This window comes from Stegodyphus dumicola, chromosome 7, assembly GCF_044657685.1.
Source record: "Stegodyphus dumicola isolate Sdum_Otavi_A_Nest chromosome 7, ASM4465768v1".
In the NCBI taxonomy this organism is placed as follows: Eukaryota; Metazoa; Arthropoda; class Arachnida; order Araneae; family Eresidae; genus Stegodyphus; species Stegodyphus dumicola.
The window spans coordinates 58,765,916-58,786,189 of record NC_140774.1 but is presented as its reverse complement, the minus strand read 5'-3'; the positions used below and the strand labels follow the sequence as shown (position 1 = coordinate 58,786,189).

The 20,274-nt window shown below is 31.6% G+C and overlaps 1 protein-coding gene across 13 annotated transcripts in view; it reads right to left on the bottom strand.

Moving 5' to 3' along the window:
• The window catches only part of LOC118204815 (inositol polyphosphate-5-phosphatase A-like), a 326,182-nt gene that overhangs the window by 57,961 nt on the left and 247,947 nt on the right, over positions 1 to 20,274 (bottom strand). For 3 of the 13 annotated variants that reach the window (XM_085820263.1, XM_085820266.1, XM_085820267.1), the window contains one exon: positions 1,481 to 1,581. Coding sequence is in view for 12 of the 13 variants with exons in the window: in XM_085820266.1 (XP_085676392.1) it covers positions 1,551 to 1,581 (31 nt within the window). In the remaining variant the exon portion in view is untranslated. Of the gene's footprint in view, positions 1 to 1,480; positions 1,582 to 4,832; positions 4,938 to 13,038; positions 13,118 to 16,424; positions 16,945 to 20,274 lie in introns of those variants that run through there. The other 10 variants (XM_085820268.1, XM_085820269.1, XM_085820270.1 and 7 more) reach the window with 5 other exon arrangements.

Here is a 20,274-nt window from a genome sequence, read left to right as displayed (position 1 = left end):
TACAAATTGCTGCCACCAAATCAGACAAATTCAGAAAAATACTGTTTCCAAATGGCAGTTTTAATATAAGAAAAATCAATGCGAAGAGCCCAAAAGTGATGAACCTTTCTATCACAACTATGATTGGCCCAACATTTCGATGAATGTCAGATGAAAACATACTGAGCATGGATGAGATGTTTTGTGTCATCCACGCCCATATTCAAGACCTTGCCCTCTTGGATTTGCATCACTTCAGGTTACTTAAAGAATCTCTGAATAGCCTGCAGTTCATTTTTTTTTTTTTTTTTTTGAGATTATTTAACAACATGTCAATAACTTCTTTAAGAATGATCCTAATGACTTCTTAAAATGTAAATTTTCCAGGTGCTTGAGAGATGTCACAGAACCAAAACAAAAATTATAGGGGCAAAAACTCAGAATAAAATGATGCTAAAAAGTTCAATGTAGGTTTCCTACGTTTCTGCTCAGTTTCATTTGTATTTATCATCAGAGAATTTTAGATGACCCTACAGATTAAGTGATAAGCACTCTATTCAAATTGTTATAAGTATTATTCAACATAATGCTTTTCAAAAATGAAATTTTATTCACAAAATCTTACAGAACCCCTGTACTAGAAAACACTGGAAGACTTCAGTATTGGCAAACAGCCAACTCGTAGCAGTGTTTGAATAATTTAAAAATGAAGAATATTTCTAGTTTGACTTTCTTTGTATGAATATTATATCATGATTCTAAAATAATAAAACTTCATAATTAATGAGATCCTCTCAGCATTCGAAAGCTTATCAATTAATTACATAATTCATTCAGCATAAAATATGGATCAAAATTGATAATTAAAGTAGGTTACCCTAGAGTAAACCACAAAAGAATACCACTGAATGACATTTCTGAAAGAAAAAAATCACCTCAAAGTATTTTAATATGTTTATTAATAAGGCACCTCAAGGCAAATTGACAATGATGCCAAAAATCCCAAATTTTGAAATTAAATATCTTAGACAATTTTTGTCATATGGAAGTTAAGCTTGTGTTTTATTCTTCATAACGGAGATATAAATTTCTTGTGTAATGTAAATGTAAGAATTACAGGCCCTAGGGAACTGCATAAAAAATACATTTTGTATCATTTGCAAAATTCAATTAAAAAAAAAAAAAAAAAAAAAAAAAAAAGAGGGAGAAACTAAAGCATGAATATTTATGTCATTTAAAACTTTTTTTTTTTTTGGGGGGGGGGGTAACTGGAAGTAGTTATCCATGATTAACAGTTGTGAAAATAAAGGCTGTGTAATCACTTTTCTGGACATGGTTTATATGTGCATATGCGTTTGTGTACATGAGAGTATTAAGTGTTCATTTATCAAGCATCATTTGTCAATTTTTTAATTTTAAAAACCTATTATATTAGTAATGAAACAATCTAATTCTATACCTGCAAAATTAAATATATACAATAAATTAAGAACACATTTACCTTAAGAATTCTTCAACATGCCCCATACTTTCTTTAGTATTTTTAGCTCCAACTTCTTGGCAATGCAAGGTTATAAATTTTGGTTGATAACGCTTAACCACCTGAAAAATTCCACTTTGAATCAGCATGTATAACATTAACTTTCTATGCATGCAACAGAAGGAAATAGTATTAGCCTCGAATTATTTTTTATTCAAAAGGGCAAAATATAACACTGTCTGAACAAAAAATTAATAAATATTAATAAATACTATTAAATTTGCCCCTGGGATCGTATACAATTAAGTGAAGTCTCATATACAATTAAATGAAAGATGACTTTGTGAAAATTGAATGCCACAGAATTATTTTAATTCACTTTCAAAAGTTTCTCATAGAATTCAAAACTTAATCTTGCAAATGAAGTACTTTTTTGGTATTATATTCCCCCTTCCTTTGTTTTAAAACAGCTGATGATTTCATTTTGATTAGAGCTATTTAACCTCACTCAAACATGTATAATTTCAAATGTATCATAATTCTGTGTGCATTACATCAATAATATAATAATTTCATTCACAGACAGAATATACATATTTAATACATCTCACTCCTAATGTTTCTTGTTTCTCTAGAGGAATTTTTTTTTTAGAATTGTTATTGGATTTAAAAGCACAATTTTTTATCTTCTAAAATATAAGCTATTATTTGAGGCATTATGTGTTTGTCATATAAAATTAAATCCTTAGCTGGGTAAACATAAATATTTTCATTACTTTTCTTATTCCAAATTACTCATTTCTACATCAGGCACTTAATATTCAGCCTTAAAACAGTTCATTCATTTTTACACATCTATTTTAAAAATGCTTGATGAATTTTGTTAAAAATATCATTCCATCATTTCTAGGCACAATATAAAATTAAGAATGCAATTAAGTAGCAACAGCTTTTGGTACTAACACTGTATCATATAACACTGTGATGGCTTAGCATCGAAAGTTCAAAAACAAGGACTATGACATTCAAGAACCAGAACGCTCTGGCCATTCCTACTGAAGTTGATGAGGCCTGCTTGCCAGAACTTGCAGAAAAATATCAGTATGCAATCACTCGAGAACTTGCTAAGGAATTAGATGTTAGCGCCATGTCCATTATTCATGCTATGCATCGCATAAACTTGACATACAAGTTCAATTACTGGGTGTCGCATGAGACGAAGCAGATACAGACAGACATGTTCAGGCCTGCACTAATCCATTCGAATATCAATGCAAGGATAAAATTCTGGACGAGATCGACACTTTTGATAAAAAGTGGATTCACTTCAACAACAAAACCGAAAAGTGGCTTGGTCTGCATGCGGTGAGCCTGTCGGCAGCATGCAAAGTACAATTTTGACTAATAAAAAGATCATGCTTTGTATCTGGAGGGATATCCATGGCATTATCCAAAAATAGTATCTGGAAAGAGGTAAAACACCAGACAGTAAGGTGTACAGCAAGATACTAGTCCATGCTGACGCTACTATAAAGGAAAAATGTTAAACTGAGTTCCGGCACAAGAAGGTAATATACTCCATCAAAATAACGAAAGACCACATGTGTCTGCATTCACCAGCTAGACTCTGTACAGACTTGAATGGGATCTTTTGCAACAACCACTGTACAGCCCTCACATTGCTCCTTCAAACTTCTTTTTTACATCTTGCTGGTGCTATATTCCATTCTCGGCTGAAGACTGAAAAGCTACCAAAATGTTGGCAGCAAATCATAGATTTAGGTGGTGATTACTACCTGCACTAAAGGTACTGGTTTCGTTTTTTTTTTTTTTTTTTTTTTTTTTTTTTCCTAACTTTATTAAGAACGTTTTTTTGTGGAAAACTTTCATTACAAACAGATAGTTAAATGTTTTCATTTTGCAAATAATATTTTGGTTAACAATAGAGATAAGTTTTATAAAAAGACAAGTGCAAGATTCGTCTGGTTTTTCACTAGTATTTTTCAGATGGTCAAACTACATTTAAAAGCTAGCAATTGTTATTTTCTTTTGCTTGATCAAAGAAACTTCTTAGCATTTTGTAGGTCAGAAATGAAAACAAAGATGAAGTATTAAGAACAGAACAGTCTATTTGATTACTATGGGTGAAATAGCAATCAATTCTTCAGTTTGGCAATTCAGCAATATAACCGGGACTTTAGAAATATATCTTTAATGTCAGGCAGTTTTGCAAAAATGCAGCTTTTAGGAAAGTGAAACATTAATCTTTTAGGAAAGTGAAGTATTTAGACATAACTTATGCTAGAGTTGCCTCCAGTTCAAATGCTTAGCCAAATCATGAAATATCTTGATGTGTGACCAACCTTGTTCGTGTTTATGGCATGCACTCTTATAATTAAAATCATAAGACAAGGGTTTAAAAGATGGACAGATAAAACATTTTAAGAAATGCTAACAGGTGATTATTTCATTTTTACATATGTGGAGCGTTCGTCCAGCAAAACTATGAACTTTTGCTTTTAACTCTGTTTGGAGCCAAGACCTTGAAAACAGAAACAGAGTAAGTTCTAGCTTTTCATTTCGTAAAAGTAAGTAGAGTAAGTTCTAGCTTTTCATTAAATCATCATAACAAAATGATTTATTTCCCCAACATGGCTTAATAAACTTAAAAATCTTCACAATAGCCAATACAAAAATATTTTCAATTTTAAGTAAATTTATGAAAATTTGGAACATAAAAATAATAGAAAATTTAGACATTTAAAGAAATCCATTATTTCTACTTATACAGGACAGGCAACATGAATGTTGCCACTTCAATGAATATATTAATTTTCATTGCAAGCTACATATAAGTAGATATGGCAATACAAAGCATATTGCATATGTACAAGTCAGCTCATTTTATTTTACCTGAGTTAGTAAATACCTTCAATCCAGTCACCGTGTTTCTAAATGCACACATGCATCAGTTGGATCATGCTCTCCGTGACACAGCAACACACAACAAGCAGCATGGACTGAATCCCACGGTAATTCATTAATGAATGTCATTAAAAGTTTTTAGTTTCATAGAATAAAAACTGGTCTTCACCATCACCCATAAGCATTCAAGCATGATATCAAAATCATGAATAAAAAAAAGAGAGAAAAGCACATTAATAATGTCAAAACTAAATGTATTAAACAGATTTTCGAATCCAATAACAACTCGCAAGGCACATGAAGCATATTACTCAACTTCCCTTTAAATTTCCAGTTACATTATATGGCAGTATCTTTCAGACTCTCCCGTGTTTTTATGCAAATCTGATTAAACATAAAAGCATAATTTTTGCAAAAGTTTCAGCAAAATCATTTAAACAAAACTTACATCTTCCATGGCTATGAAATTTGATGCATCAGGAAAAAGATGTATCTAGACTAGATCAAAGATTGTATGACCAATACTCCAGCGTGTTGTCATGAATCCTTTACTCTAAAAACAGAAATGAAACAAAAAAAAAAAAAAAAAAAAAAGTAACTTAACAAATGTCAAACACCTTAGTAAAAACATAAGATAATGTGCATACAGCATATTTTAGAATTAAGTGTTTAATATGTTTTAGAGTTAAGATGTGGAAAGTAGTACCAATGAATTGCTGCCCATTAATTTTTAGAAAACTATCATATCCAAAACCTCTTAACAGTGTTTTCTTATCATTATGTAGGCCATGTAATATTCCAATACACTTTTTCTAACTTAATTTATAGCAGAACTCTATCAAATTGAACAAAGGATATTACATTTAAATTTTTTAATATTGTAACCAAACCAGAAGTCTAAGAATTATATTAAATAAATGCAATTTAAACATTTCAAACTTGTATATGAGATAAATTTTTAATGAAATGGGAATAAATTTCTATACATGAGTATTTTTTAAATTTGATTTAAGGTTAAAATTTTAATTCCAATATTAGAAATGATATTGTTCATGCTTTCTACAAAAAGTGCTCAACTGATTTACTTTAATACAGCTTTTATAATAAAAAGTCTAAAATCTGGATTTTTCATATTCGGAATGATCTAATATCTGGACTTCAGAACAGCCTTCAGCAATTTTTTAAGATTTTTTTTTTCTTACAAAGTGTTGGAATGGAGAGTATAATACTAAAAAAAAAAAAAAAAAAAAAAAAAAAAAAAAAAAAAAAAAAAAGAAGCTGTTCGATAACAGTGATTTTTCTCATTGACTAACTGAGATTCCTACTCATAACATTCAAACACCTGCTGGCTCAGAATAACATGTTGGCTAATAGCAATATATTGATTAACACTGTATTAACAGTGGCTATGACTACACTTTTTGCCCTTGAATGGTTGTGGGGGGATTAGCATTTTTTTAACAATATAATTTATTTTTTAACATAAACAATAACTGAATGTCCAAGACATATTTTTTGGGAGCAGAATGTCGCTCATCCTAGTTTCTGTTCACTGGCATAGCAACAGGAGAAGGAATTTGATTCTGAGGAATTTAAGTTCAGTTAACATTGCAAATTGTGCTCTTTCTTAACTTTTTAATTTGATTCAGCTTATTATTTTTTAGATCTGGTATAATTGGTGCTGCACTATTAAAATTAAAGTTAGAACTTATGTTAGGAATATGGCACTGGAGAGTCAATAGAACAACAATGAATAACAAGAAAACTATTCATAATGCTAAAAATGACAATTATGACAAAGTGATGATTGAATAGATGAGATAGCGATGCTGCACCGTTGACAGTCCAATGCTAATGGCTGTAGGCAAAATATTTAATGATGATGAAGTTAAAAGCTTAATTCGTATATTCAGCAGGTCGGTTAACCAAATTTAAAAATCACCATGGCATGAGGCAGTTCAAAATTTCAGGCAATAAAGCTTCAGCTGATCCATGTGTATTCACCAAACTCATTAAGGATGAAAGTTATGTCCAGAATTTATTGCTGTGATAACATTGGTGTTGCCTGGTAATATACGAATTTTACAATACCCGAGCTACTTGTACAGAAAAGACCTAACCTTGTGTCAAAGATTCCAAAGCAAGACTAATCCTTCTGGTACGTGCAAATGTTACAGGAATGCACAAATTTAAACTTTACACAATTGGGAATAACACAACTTTGACATTTGAAAGAGTAAAATTATCTCTATCATCGCTTAAATATAAAAGCATGAATGACAGAAACATTAACAAATGACTGATTTTGAAAATAATTTCATACCAGATGCTCAGCAACGTTTGAAATTAGTTGATTCATCGGATGATGCAAAATTTTAGCACTTATAGACAACTGTTTGGCTCATACATTACTTAATGTTTTAGCTAATGTCTCCATCTTTTTCTTTCCTCCAAATTAAACATAAATCATTTGCCCAATGAGTATCAGAGTGCTTTGTACACTGATGCAGATGTAAGATAGTCTTTTTAAAACCTATGTTGAATTTTCAGAACAGTAACAAGGCCATTCAAGAATTTTTCAAGTACACTGACATAAAATCTGCTTCGTGGATCATTGGACATCATTGGTCATAGAAAGATGTGTCTGAAGATATATTTAGAAATGCTTGGAATAATTTATTGCTAGCTGCCATATTTCATAGTGATGATGATTACAACAATCACAAAAATTATACACAAGCAGAAGGCAAAATTTTCCAATTAATGGAACTTGTGAAGGAATGTGGAAAAGTAATAATAAACAAAGATGATATAACAGAAATTTTTCATTGCAATAACAGTGCTTCAATTAGTCGAGTAACAGATGGCGAAATCTGCCATCAAACAGCCCATTCACAGAATTCAAACCTTCGACCAAATTACCGTTTGGCCACTTGTGGGCCCTTTTCACTGCATCAAATCTAGCTTTACAAAGGACTGCAAGCTCACAACAACCTCAATGCATCTTTGTTCAAAAGAGCTTGTGTGAATGGGTTGTAAAGAACATATGGCCACATTGCATAGCATAGCAGAGGGTATACAGTGTGGCACAGTTGCTACTCCTTTGCCTACCTTTAATGGTGCAGCAGCATATCACCTTCATTTGTGAACAGAGTGGTGCATGCGATTATATGAACGGAATGACATTTCTCAGACAAATTCTGCTTCTACATGCAATATCAAGGTAGACAAATATACGGATGACTCCACAGTAGAAAGTGCTTCTTAGAATTTTACCGTATGAATCCTACAGGTCCAGCAGTAGGAGATATAGTATGGGGTCCCCGTACAGGTCAGATCGACGCCAGGAATTCAACGTGTGGGTTATTCGACGCAGGGTCAGTTCGACACCATACTTTTTTTTGTTTTTGTTTGACGCCATACTTTTCATATTTTTATTTATTTTTAGAATAAGTTTGCACCATCATTCAAATAAATTTGGTGTCATCATCATTTGGTGTTTCACACCCCACATTATGGGAATTCATAGATGGTCTCAGGCATGTTCAAAAATCAATTGATCAATGTTATAAACAATTTGTATGTGGAGATGAACCACTGCAAAAGCAGAATAGGTATCTGCGAGCTGATATGAGAATTAAAGTAATAGTTGATGATTTTTGAAAATCGAGAAATAATGGGATACCTGAAAGGTGTGACGCATAACTTTGCAATGGATTAGTATAATAACATTTCTGTGATGTAATCTTATTTATGTGTAATCTTATTTACCTGTAATTATATTTGTCTGCAATATAATATAACTACTTTGTAACCATATGTTTTTTTACCATTTGTGTATTTTGCCTTTTTGATACTGTTTTCTGAAATAAATAAATAAAAAAAAAACCTCCTTCATGTCCCGGGGCCGCGACATTGGCGAGAGGGGTTCTCACTAATCTGGGACACAAACAAAAATCTAGAACACTTTCGCACATATACACACATATATTTATTTCAAATATGCATGCAAACAATTTCTAATTCAATAAATAAAAATCAGTCATATTACTTTATATTACTTCATATTTATTCTAAAAATAAATAAAAATACTAAAAAAAATATGGCATCAAACTGCCCCGGTGTCGAAATGACCTGCTTTGTGGGTTGCCATTTGATACAAGTTAAGCTTGTGTCAAGAAAGCATACAATAAACTAATTAGCCAGAGTTACATTATAGATATGATAAAAACTGTGGTGTTTCCCATATATTCACAAAGACTTCAGAATTACCTTACAGCAAGGTAATGCACAATCACGGTAAGCAATCAATGTCAATACTTCAGTAACACACAAAAGGTTACAATTCCGTCTTGACTGCTGGATTCACTAGATGTTTTCCCAATTGAACATGTCTCGTATACAAATGCTGCACACACTGGAATAACAGAGACTACTAGAAGCTGCAAATGACAGAACTCTGGCAACGAATTTCAGTCACATGGATTGCAATATCTCAAGATACTGTATTTCCCAGCATATGAAACACAGTGTGATTTATCAGGTTAGAATTTAAGAAAAATACTCTGGCCAGACAGAAGAGGATTTATAATTTATCTTTGAGTTATGGTTTTATTCCAAGCATTTTTCTTAACTGATATCCCAGATATAATGAAACAGGCCAAGATTTTGCAACTATAATATTCAAGGACATGTCATAATTTAGTATGGTGTTTAGGTTGAGTGTCATTTCCGCGTAGTTTTTTTTTTTTTTTTTTTTTTCTTGCCATTTTACCTCAAGTGCAACATTTACGCTGATGTGATCTTTCTTCTGGATATTACGCTACGTAATTTGCTGATTGCGTTGCTACAGCCTGCATCTGTGGTGCCACGACTTAAGATATGGCCAATGACAGACTGCCACTGCAACCTCGATGAGCCAAACCACTAGATTCCCTGAAGTATTGTACAAGAATTCTTAGTTTTGTTACAGTCATTTAGCCTAGGCATATTTTCATCTGTTTTAGCATATGAAATTTTTACAAAGCTGAAACAGCTGATTTGCATTTCAGATACAACAATTTTACCAGAAAATATAAAAAAACTAAACTTCAGCAGATGAACAGCTTATTTCATAATTAATCTCTTTGGCATTTCAGTTACCCTACAGTATATATTCCCCCTTGTATTAATTTCATATATTATGGTCAAAGTAAAAAATCTGGTGATTATTAATAATAATCCAGTTGTTGGATTAATGTGATAAATAACACAAAATAATCACATTTACTCATAAATATTTATAATCATCAATGGGGTTTGGTCAATGCAAATAATTAAGCATACTAAACAGAAATTTCGAACTAATGAAATTTTAATGTCATGCAAACATGCATGAAATTAAAAACTGTCTTACAACAATGATTACTGTTATTTATTACATACTTTAGCATTTTTCTTAGCAGTGAAATGCAATCAATGGAAAAAAAAAATGTTTTACAACAATGATTACTGTTATTTGTAAGATACATTCATTATTTACTACATCAAATAAATTATATTATGAACACCTTATAGCAACAAAAAAAAAAAAAAAAAAAAAAAAAAAAAAAAAAAAAAAAAAATGCAAATAAATTGCATTATAAACACACTGCTATTACATTTTAAAGAAATTATTAACCACTGTGAAATATGGAGTTACGAAGGGTTTATGAATTTTTCCACTGTAGCGATTTGGGTTAGCATTACTTGTGCAATTACAATATTGAAATCCCTGACTACCTAAATTTCTTATGAGCACATTTTCTTACTTATTTTAATATTTGTAACTTTATTGACTAAAATAAAAGTTTCTAGCAGACAGTAGAATAATTCTCTGTTTGAAGTTGGTTTAAAATGCTATGTTTTGAGCTGAAATTATTTTCATTTTGCTTAAAAATTGTAACAGCTATAATTCTCCTTATCAGCCTTTCCCATGCCAACCCTCAGGTATTTTTATCCAAATGGTTTCTCCTAAATTAGCAGCTGCAGGTTTTAACTTAAAAAGTGCTAACATGTTTTCTTCTTGCATATTTGGTGACACTTTAGCACAGTGCTAAGTTTCTTTAATATTTTCTGAGACTTCATCAATCCTTTCTCTTTTCCACATCAGAATTATCTTGCTCCTTTTCTATTAAACACTCTTATTTCTGTTTTTTATTACATCTGCAACAGTTACTACCTCCATGTCCTCATTCAAATCATCCAGTTCAACTTCCATATTCATTGCACCAGTACCTTTATCCTCGACTGAGATTACTTTCTGAAGATGGATATCAACCTTAGACTCTTAATAATGCCGGGTATTCTTTATCTTCAATTCCTATTAACTGGCAAGTAGGTTCTTAAACATACTTTAGCTTTACAGCTAAAAGCTTCATACATACTGTGATCTCTTTCTAAGCAATGTGTTCCATTTCTCACAAATTGAATAAACTTTATGCCTTCTGACCACTTTGTATGTTTGTTTCCAACTCAGCAAGTAACACCTCTTCAATATCTTGTTTCAATATTTTTATTAGCAAATTCTTTGCCATTGTCAGTCTTAGCTCTCCATATCGTGAACACATCCAGCAGATGATAGGTAACTTAATTTGCTTTTATTGCCCTTTTTGAACAAATTTCATTAAATGGTCTTGTTAAACCATTATAAACTTAATGTCTCCATTCGCTTCTGACTAAGTCAGTAAGATCGACCAACTTGACACTTTAGATTCAATTTAATGCTCTTAACAAAATAAACAAACAGAAAAACTTTGTCTTTGAACAAATTGTTTCTTTTGACAAGATTCACAATGATTTAAATATATCAATTTTGATCATAATATGCTTATATTTTGTCTCAAGCATTTTTATCATTCTATTGCACCCTCCATGGCAAACTGCAATATGAATCTCAAGAGTTTTTTGAAAATTCTCCTCCAGAAAAGCAAAAAGTATAATTAGGTCTTTTTCATTTTTAGCTGCAGCAATATGTTTTTTAAAACAACCAATTCTTAACAATATCATGCTTTGATAGTCAATGCTAATCTTCTGCTTATTTGCCAGAAGTTTTCTCTTCACTTTCCTTATCTCTCTTAGGGAAAAAAAAAAAAAAAAAATTCCAACTGACAATTTTTTCCTTTTTTCGATTTGAGCATATCAAAACCATCATCAAAATGTGCTCTCGGAAATCTAAATCATCATCCACTGTGCTTACACAAAGAGAGTAAAATTTGTGAAAATTTGAAAACATTTATGTGTATGCTAGAAACTGACAAAAGTAATACCAAATTGAGACACAGCAGAACACAGAACATTTGTGAATGCTGAATGTAAAGTATATGTGAGTGTTCTGAAAAATGTGAGTGCCTACATCTAGAGGGGAAAAACAGTAGATTTTATTCAGTTGTGGCCAACAGGCAAAAACAAACCTGAGTGTTCACCACAGCTATTCTACATTTGCAATTTTGTTAGGTGTTGATGCAAGAAAATCACACTCATGCATAATGGCAAATCTCAAAACGAACACACTGAAAATTGCTACACTTTCCTTCATTGATGGAAATTATTAATAACAAATGGTTCATGTGATAAACTCTTATAAATTATTCATTTAAACCGGTTTATTATTATTAATAACTGAGTTTTAAAAACACCTGACCATAAATTCTATAATATATGATTAAATGACAGATTTTATATCTTGATTTACTATGTTAACTACAAAAAAATGAATATTTATTTAACTGCTTCCCGTGCTTTAACGAGTCTGACTACTCATGATTGAGATTTTGTCCCAAACATAAACATCATGAAACAGGCTCGACAACAGAAAGCAGAGCCAAACATAAACATCATGATTCAGGCTTGTGAAAAGAAAGCTGGGCTAGTGAGCATTAACATAGTAATTTCATCATAACTATGTTAGTTGCATTAACATAGTATGTGAGCATAACATAGTAATTTAATTTTTCGGTCGTAACGCAACGTTAGTTCCTATCAGTACACCACATGAGTTAGTCACGATTCTTCATTATATAAATTATATATTAAAAATATAATATATTTATGATATCAGCAAAAGGCAGAAGGATTAAAGTTTACTTCTACTAAAGTTTACTTACTTGAAGTATTATTTATTTATGAAATATAATTTTGAAACTGTTATTTATTAAAAAATATATTTATAATATCTATGAAGGATTAAAGTTTACTTCCACGCCAGCAGTATCGCGCAAAGTGACTATAATACAGGCATTTATGCTTCGGCTCGTATTGTGATTGTTCTCAAGCATCAGTCTGGCTTGTTTATCACACATTGACCCATAACACTTGAGCCCAAGTTTCATTGAGGTAAATGGCATGAGAAGGGGTAAATGTAACATAAATCTTGAAAATATTATCAGCATTGCTTTCAATCATTAAATACGATAATTAAAAAATTAAAGCAATGCAGAAAAATGAGAAAGATAAATTTAAGCAGGTGTCCTTTAGATGTATCATAGCACTTTCTACATTACACTGCCCATTATATATATATATGATTATTTCAAAATTTTGAACAAAAAAACAGATGCTTTGCATGTGACTATTAAACAATCAGTGTTCTCCCCATGAAAAAGCAGAAAAGCAGAAAGTAACGAATTAATGTTACCTCAGAAAATATCTCTGTGGGAATTTTGATTTTTCTTTTGTTCCAAAATGCTCAATACTTCCAATATAAACTTCTTTCCCTGCCAAAGGTAAGTATTTGTGGCCCAGACAAGTAAAAATATCACGAATTAAATTATATCATTTAAAATGTACTATGCATACAAATGGTGCACATAAATGTGATTCATTACAATAAAAATACACATGTAACAAATCATAAAAGAAGAGCACTTTTTTAAGATCTTTTTATTTTATGCATAAAGTTATATACAACATAACATTTTCAGTAATACCAGTATTCCAGATTAGTAATTCTTAAATTGCTTTGGGCCCCAGCCATTTGAGTAAAATTGTTAACTCATGTTCTGCACCTCATAAGAGACAAAATATAAATTGTAGTCTTCAGATTAAACACAGTACAAATTTGTTAACTCATGTCCTGCACTGCATAAGAGACAAAATATAACTTGTAGTCTTCAGATTAAATACAGTACAAAGTCTGAGATCTGGACTCCAATATCCGAAATAATCTAAACTCCGGACCTCAAAGCCACCAACAAAATTCTTTTAGGAATTTTTTTTATGTTTTGTGCATGAGCATTTGATTGTTTTCCCCATAAAAAAACATGTGGAGAGACCGAATTCTTAATTTCACTTCGACACTAAATAAAATACCTTGTTATTGAAGAAACAATCATTTTAGCATAAATTTGCGTGATCGAGAATTTGACTCGGTATCTGCTTAGCATACATCTCAAACAGAAACATTCTACGTAAAAACATTGTTGATTTTAAAACTTTTATATCTCTGATGCCAACCTAACAAATTATTATTTATTATATTTTACTTTCATAACCGTATGTTTATCAAGACATGACAACATGAGTAATGACTCATGCAGCGATGCCTAAACAATATTTTTATATTAGTAACTGAAAAACAAGGAGTATGGAAAACTTTTATGTTGATATTTATGCTTGACGATGATTACAGATGCGCTAAATGGTAACAAGGAAAAATTTAACAAAAATGTCTTTCCATATGCTAAAAATAGATTTTGTTAATGATGCTCATAGGCCAAAAGATTACATGTTGTGCTAATTGTTTAACACATAAACTCAGAGCCGGCGCCAGAGATTGTATGGCCGCACCTGGAGGCAAAATATATGGAAAACAAGATTGTTAGAAGAGAAGCACTGAGCAACAAAATTAAGGGATAAAAGGATATTTGGAATTTAAAGAAAGCTCTATGATAAAAAATTTAGGGGCGGCAAAAATTTAGAACTCGGGGAGGGGGGGGTGCATTGTAGGAGACTTTAGGACCCATGGAAACTGCATGAGGCGGTAAGATATCTAGTGCTGGCCCTCGATAAGCCTTAAGTATCTGCGGGAATTATTTATTCAAGACGCCGATAAGCTTTAAGCATCTGTAAGAAATAGACATAAGTATAATAGATAACTAATAATTCTGGCTTAATTGCCTCAGTGCACTATAGAGGCAAGAGAAAATTTAGCAGAAGAACTTGTTTTTCATCATCAATCTCATAATACATAGCCAATAATGTATAGCGGACACTAGTAAACTAGGCTAAAATTATACTTTTCCGATTCCAAGGAATTTCAATTAATGTAGCAGCTTGTGCTGTTTCTTAACCTTCTAATTTGATCCAGCTTATTATTTTTTTGCAGGCTGTTGTTATTACAGCAAGTTTATAAAAAATTAAAATTTCAACTTTCAATTATGTCGAAAAGAGTTTGATTCTAGAGTTGCAACAGAATCTAAAAAGCGAAAACCTACTTCGATGTCCAATAAACAAAAAATAAAACTGCTGCAAAAAATGGATAAAGGATAATCCTGTCTCAAAATTATGCAAGGAGTATGGCATTTGAAAGCCAACTGTATATGACATAAGAAAACAGAAAAAGGAACTTTTTGAATTTTTTGTGGATTCCAACACCCCACTCGCATAACAGAAAAATTGTTCATTATACTAAAAGTGATGATCATGGCAAAGTTAACTGAATGGGTCAGACGGTGTCACAGTGAGGCATACCATTGACGGATCAAATGCTAAAGGCTCAAACTAAATTATTTGACTAAGAAATGAACTTACAAACTAAATGCCCATATTCAACAGGTTGGTTAACCAAATTTAAAAATCCCCATGGTATAAGGCAATTAAGAATTTCAGGTGAAACAATTATGAACTATTTGCAGATGAATCCATTGAACTTATTAATAGTTAGAAGCTATCTCCAGAACAAATTTACAACACTGATGAAACTGGTCTTTTCGAGCAATATGTATCACAAAATACCTTGGACACCTTTACAGAAAAGACTCCAACTCGTGAAGAAGATTCCAAAGCGAGATTAAGAATTTTTGCATGCACAGATGCTGCAGGAATGCACAAGTGTAAACTTTTCGTAATTGGAAAAAATACAGGACATCAAGAATTTAAAGGAGTAAAGTGTTTCATGTCATATATCACACAAATAAAAGAACATGGATGACACAAGTGTTAATAAATGGTTGGTTTGAAAATCATTTCATACCCAAGGCTTGGAAGAATTCGGTTGGTTTACGGAGGCCTGAAGTAAAAATTGTTTTGATGGTAGACAACTCTTTGGCTCATACGTCACTTAAAATTTTAGCAAAAGGCAAAGTAACCGTATTATTCTTTCCTCCTAATTGTACGTCCATCATTCAGCCCATAGATATTATCAGTGTACATGCCGAAAATGCAAATATAAATTAGAATTTTTTCAATCCTTGTTACACTTCTTGAACATTGGCAAGACTATTCAAGAATTTCTGAAATATTTTAGCGTAAAATCTGCTTTCTGGAACATCACACGATCTTGGGAGGATGTCTGTTCAGATACTTTAAAAACTGCTTGGCATAATTTGTGGCCAACATTTCATGTTAAGGATGATGAAGATGATAACTGCGAATGTGAAGGCTTTCGGATATCACAAACCAAAGGTTAAATTTTCCAAGTAATGGATTTTTTAATGAAATGTGGAGAAGTGGTAATAAACAAAGATGATATAACAGAAGTTTTTCATTGCAATAACAATGCTCCAATCATCAATCAATTAACGGACAGCGAAATTTGTAGTATGATTCTAAATCCAGAAAATACCACTAGCAATAGTGAAGAAAGAACACAGAAGTTATTGAAACTGAAAAAATTTCAATTGACAAGTTAGTCGGTGGTGGTGTGGTGTATTTAATTATGGCAAAGCACACTAGGGCTATCTGCCTAAGGGAAGGGATGCCTTCGTGGAGGACTTTCTAAGAGAAACTGGCTCGTATAATCGTTAAACATGGGGAAAACCCCGAAGACACCAATGCAGCCAGGCCTATCGCAGGATTTGAACCTTGGACTGAACTACCAGTGTTCAGCAACGTTACCGCTCGGCCGCTGGTGGGCGACAAGTTAGTCGGAATTCTTGACATAACAACTACAGTACTTGAACAGCAAAACTTTGTAACTGAACAATTATGTCCATCTATAGAACTGAAGAGAAAGTATAAGCACAAATAACGAAGCAACTCAAACAATTTACAATGAAAGATATGTTTAATAAAGTAAACAAATAAATACAGTACAAAATCCAAAATCTGCATGTCCATTATCCGGAATGATCTAAAATTCCGACATCAAAAACCACCAAAACCGTTTTACTCGTAGGCTTTACACAGGCGTATTTGATTTCTCTGCGCATAATAAAACATCTGGAGAGTCCCAATTCTTAATTTCACTTCAACACTACGTAAAATACCTTGCTATTGAAGAAATAATCATTTTAGTATAAATTTGTATGACCAGTAATTTGGCTCCGTTGCTGCCTATATGCTCGGCCTATATGTTACGTACAAAATATAAACTTCCAAGTGCCTATAAATACATTAAAATATTGTCAAAACAAGTAAGCATACAAAAATGACACTCTAATATTCAACTTAGCATAATCCTAGTCTTGAAAATGAATACACGATTCGTACACATTTGTGCACACGGAAATTAAGTACTTTTAAGGAGCATTAATGAAGAAAAATTAAGGACCTATGAGCAAATGGGAACTGAATAAATTCAATTAAAAATATTATCTATGCCTAATTTCACTTTTGTAATACCATCCTAAAAAGATCCATAAGTAGGATGCATTATTATTAAACATAACTTAATTAACATAATTATTAATAACTTTAAGAATAAAATCATGCAGTTTATCAAGTAGAATTAAATATTTTACACTTATAAGAGGCTGGACATATTTGAAAGAAGATAAGTGACATTTACGTTTTACTAATAGTTAGCTTTATGTTGATTTTTTTTATGTCTCATTTTGTCACATACTTGATCAGTCTAGAGCAGAGGTTCTCAACCGGTGGTACGTGTACCACTGGTGGTATGCAAGAAAAAAATTGGTGATACACAAAGAAGCAAAGTATTTTTAACTATTTTTTTGAAAAGTTAAAATCCCAACATCCTGATTGAGTTTTTTCTCTTAACACTCGTAAATTTATGTGATCTGCGCTTTGTTCAAGATTGGTGGTGGTAGTACTTTGTAGTAATGGTACGAAAGGGTTTCAGTTTTTGTTTAGATGGTACACGTTAGTCAAAAGGTTGAGAACTGCTGGTCTAGAGGTTTAATAACAGGTAGATTTTATGTCAAACGGCATAGGTTAAAATGAGAAGTAAGATCATACTCAGCATGATTCATAACAAAAGACTGAACATTATCACCGCTGCTGCTTGTCTAGAGAGAGACCTGCTGATTAGAACAAACTTGAAAGGCCTGATGTAGGCACGGTTAGCAAGTGTTGAAAGTTATTTAAGCTCTGTTTGATGCAGTTAGTGTCATAGCTTTGTGCAGAATTCCATGGGCTGTTACCCAGTTAATATACTTTCAGGTTCCAATAAGCTATTCAAGCACCAAAGTTGATAAGTTGTATTATTTTAAGTCTCACTAGATGCAAAGAATAAGTTTTACTTGAATTTCTACATTTTTGTGTTTTATCTTGTGACCAAAGTGAGTATTAACCACTTGCGCTATGACTAAACTTCACGGTTGCGGGGCCATGCGCTACAATATAACAAGCGGTAAAGTGTCTCATTTACGCAGCTCCGCGTCTGTGAGTACAATCCAGAACTGTAACTCGAGAAATAAACAATCTCGTTGTTAGGCAACGTGTGCACCACGTTATTTTCATTTTTAGGCATGGTTTGAGACAAAAGCATCTTGACGTGCGTGGCACGTCTTTTTAGCGCAAGTGGTTAATGAAAGGCAATAACTCGCTTTAATACATGGAGATAATTTTTAAGGGCAAGCAGTTAGTTATAAATAATTAAATTAGGTTAAACAGGTAACCCTAGTCATTATGGATTTACATGGCCACTATTAAATTTTTTTTCAAACAATATTTGTTAAAAAAACCCTATTAAAATCAAAATCTAATAAAGTTTCACAGTTAAAAATACATGTAATTTATGACACTGATTCTTAAATAATATTAGAAAAATTACACATTAAAAGCTACAAAACATGTATGTTTGTAACAACAACACTCAACAAAATATTTATCCGTCATTTTAATTTGAAGCCTTCTCAAACATTTTGGCTAGTTTATATTGATTGCCTTCTCTTTAAGCATCTTTTCTAACAATAATTAGAGAATTGCCTCAATATGCAAACCAATGCTCTCACTAGTTTCTGCATGCTTTATCTCCTAACTTGTCAACCACTCCACAATGTACTTATGAGGATTTACTTGATCTGGTAAAAGTTAAATAGACCAAAACCCCCGAAAGTCGTGAAGCACATTATCGCTATGTCTGAAAGTAACTATAATATCAGACAAAGGTTTAAATAAGCCTCTTATTTAAAAAGAACTTAAAACATAAATGAATGCATAAATGATGTGCTAACAAAATCTATTACAGCTCACGGTGACGTAATTAAACACAAATTCAAACTAAAAATGTGGACTAGTGGTCAAAGATTATACAATTTAATTTAATTTGGCTCAGTAACCCTATCATGTGAGGAAACAGAAATGGAAAATTATAGTAAAGGTTGAAATTATAAATAATTGGGTAATTTACATAATAACTGCACATATCTTTGAAGAATAATTTACTTTATGTAGTCAGTTTCTTTCTTCAGCATGTTTCCTTTTCATTTTAGAATTTTTGGATTTAATTAAAGATTTCTGTTTTTCTAAAAAACACTAAATGCATTTAGAATGTATAGAAAAAAGTGACTAATTTAATTTCTTTAGTAATATGAAATTCAGAAGAAATATGAAATATATATGGTAAAGATCGGTTACAGAGATGGTTGGCAGAATTTTTAGAATTTAGTGACACACCAAACAACAAAATCTAGAAATGGCAAAATTTTTATAATTTAGAACAGGCATTGGAAGCAGAATTTAAAAAGGTACTATGCAGTTGAATTTAGGATCCACAGAGATTGAATAAAGGGAAGATAAACATGTTAAGAAAAAGATTCTAGTAGCAGGAGTAAAACATTCAAATATTATGCCTTCATTGTTCTTCCAGACGTTCTCAAAAAAGTAAGAAATTAATCGCAAACTTTCTGTAAAATACATCCATTACGTGTTTATACCATGGAGACATTTTTCACTTTGTCACATATTTCTCGAATCGTCTAGAATTGAGGGTCTATAAATCTTGCCTTCAAATCCTTCTAAATTTTCCAAGCTGCAATGTCAAAAATACTAAAGAAAAATTATCCCAACCAATTTTGTAACAGCAAAGAGCCAGAAATATTTTGGGGGTAAAAAGGGGGGGGGGAGAAAAAGTATAAAATTAATTTTATAGAGAAAACTGATGCATATTCTGAGAATTTTGAATATTCTGAGAGAATTACATTGGAAAAATTAAAAAGAAGACTTTTTAATTAATTACATAGCTAACTTTGCTTTTGCTAAGAGCTGTTTTGTAAAATGTGCTTTATAGCATTATACCTTGTTTATTTTTCAGATTTAAAATATTGTATAATAAGTTGCCAAAATGAAACTTTATAATATAACAGCGAAAAATAAAAATTGTTTATTTTAATGTTATTTTTTAAATATAATTTCAATATATTACCATTATTTTAATGAAATTTATCAATGTTACAATGTTTAAAAAAAAATAGTCGAAAAATTCTCAGATTTCGTTAAAAATTTTCTATAGAAACTGATGTTAAAATTG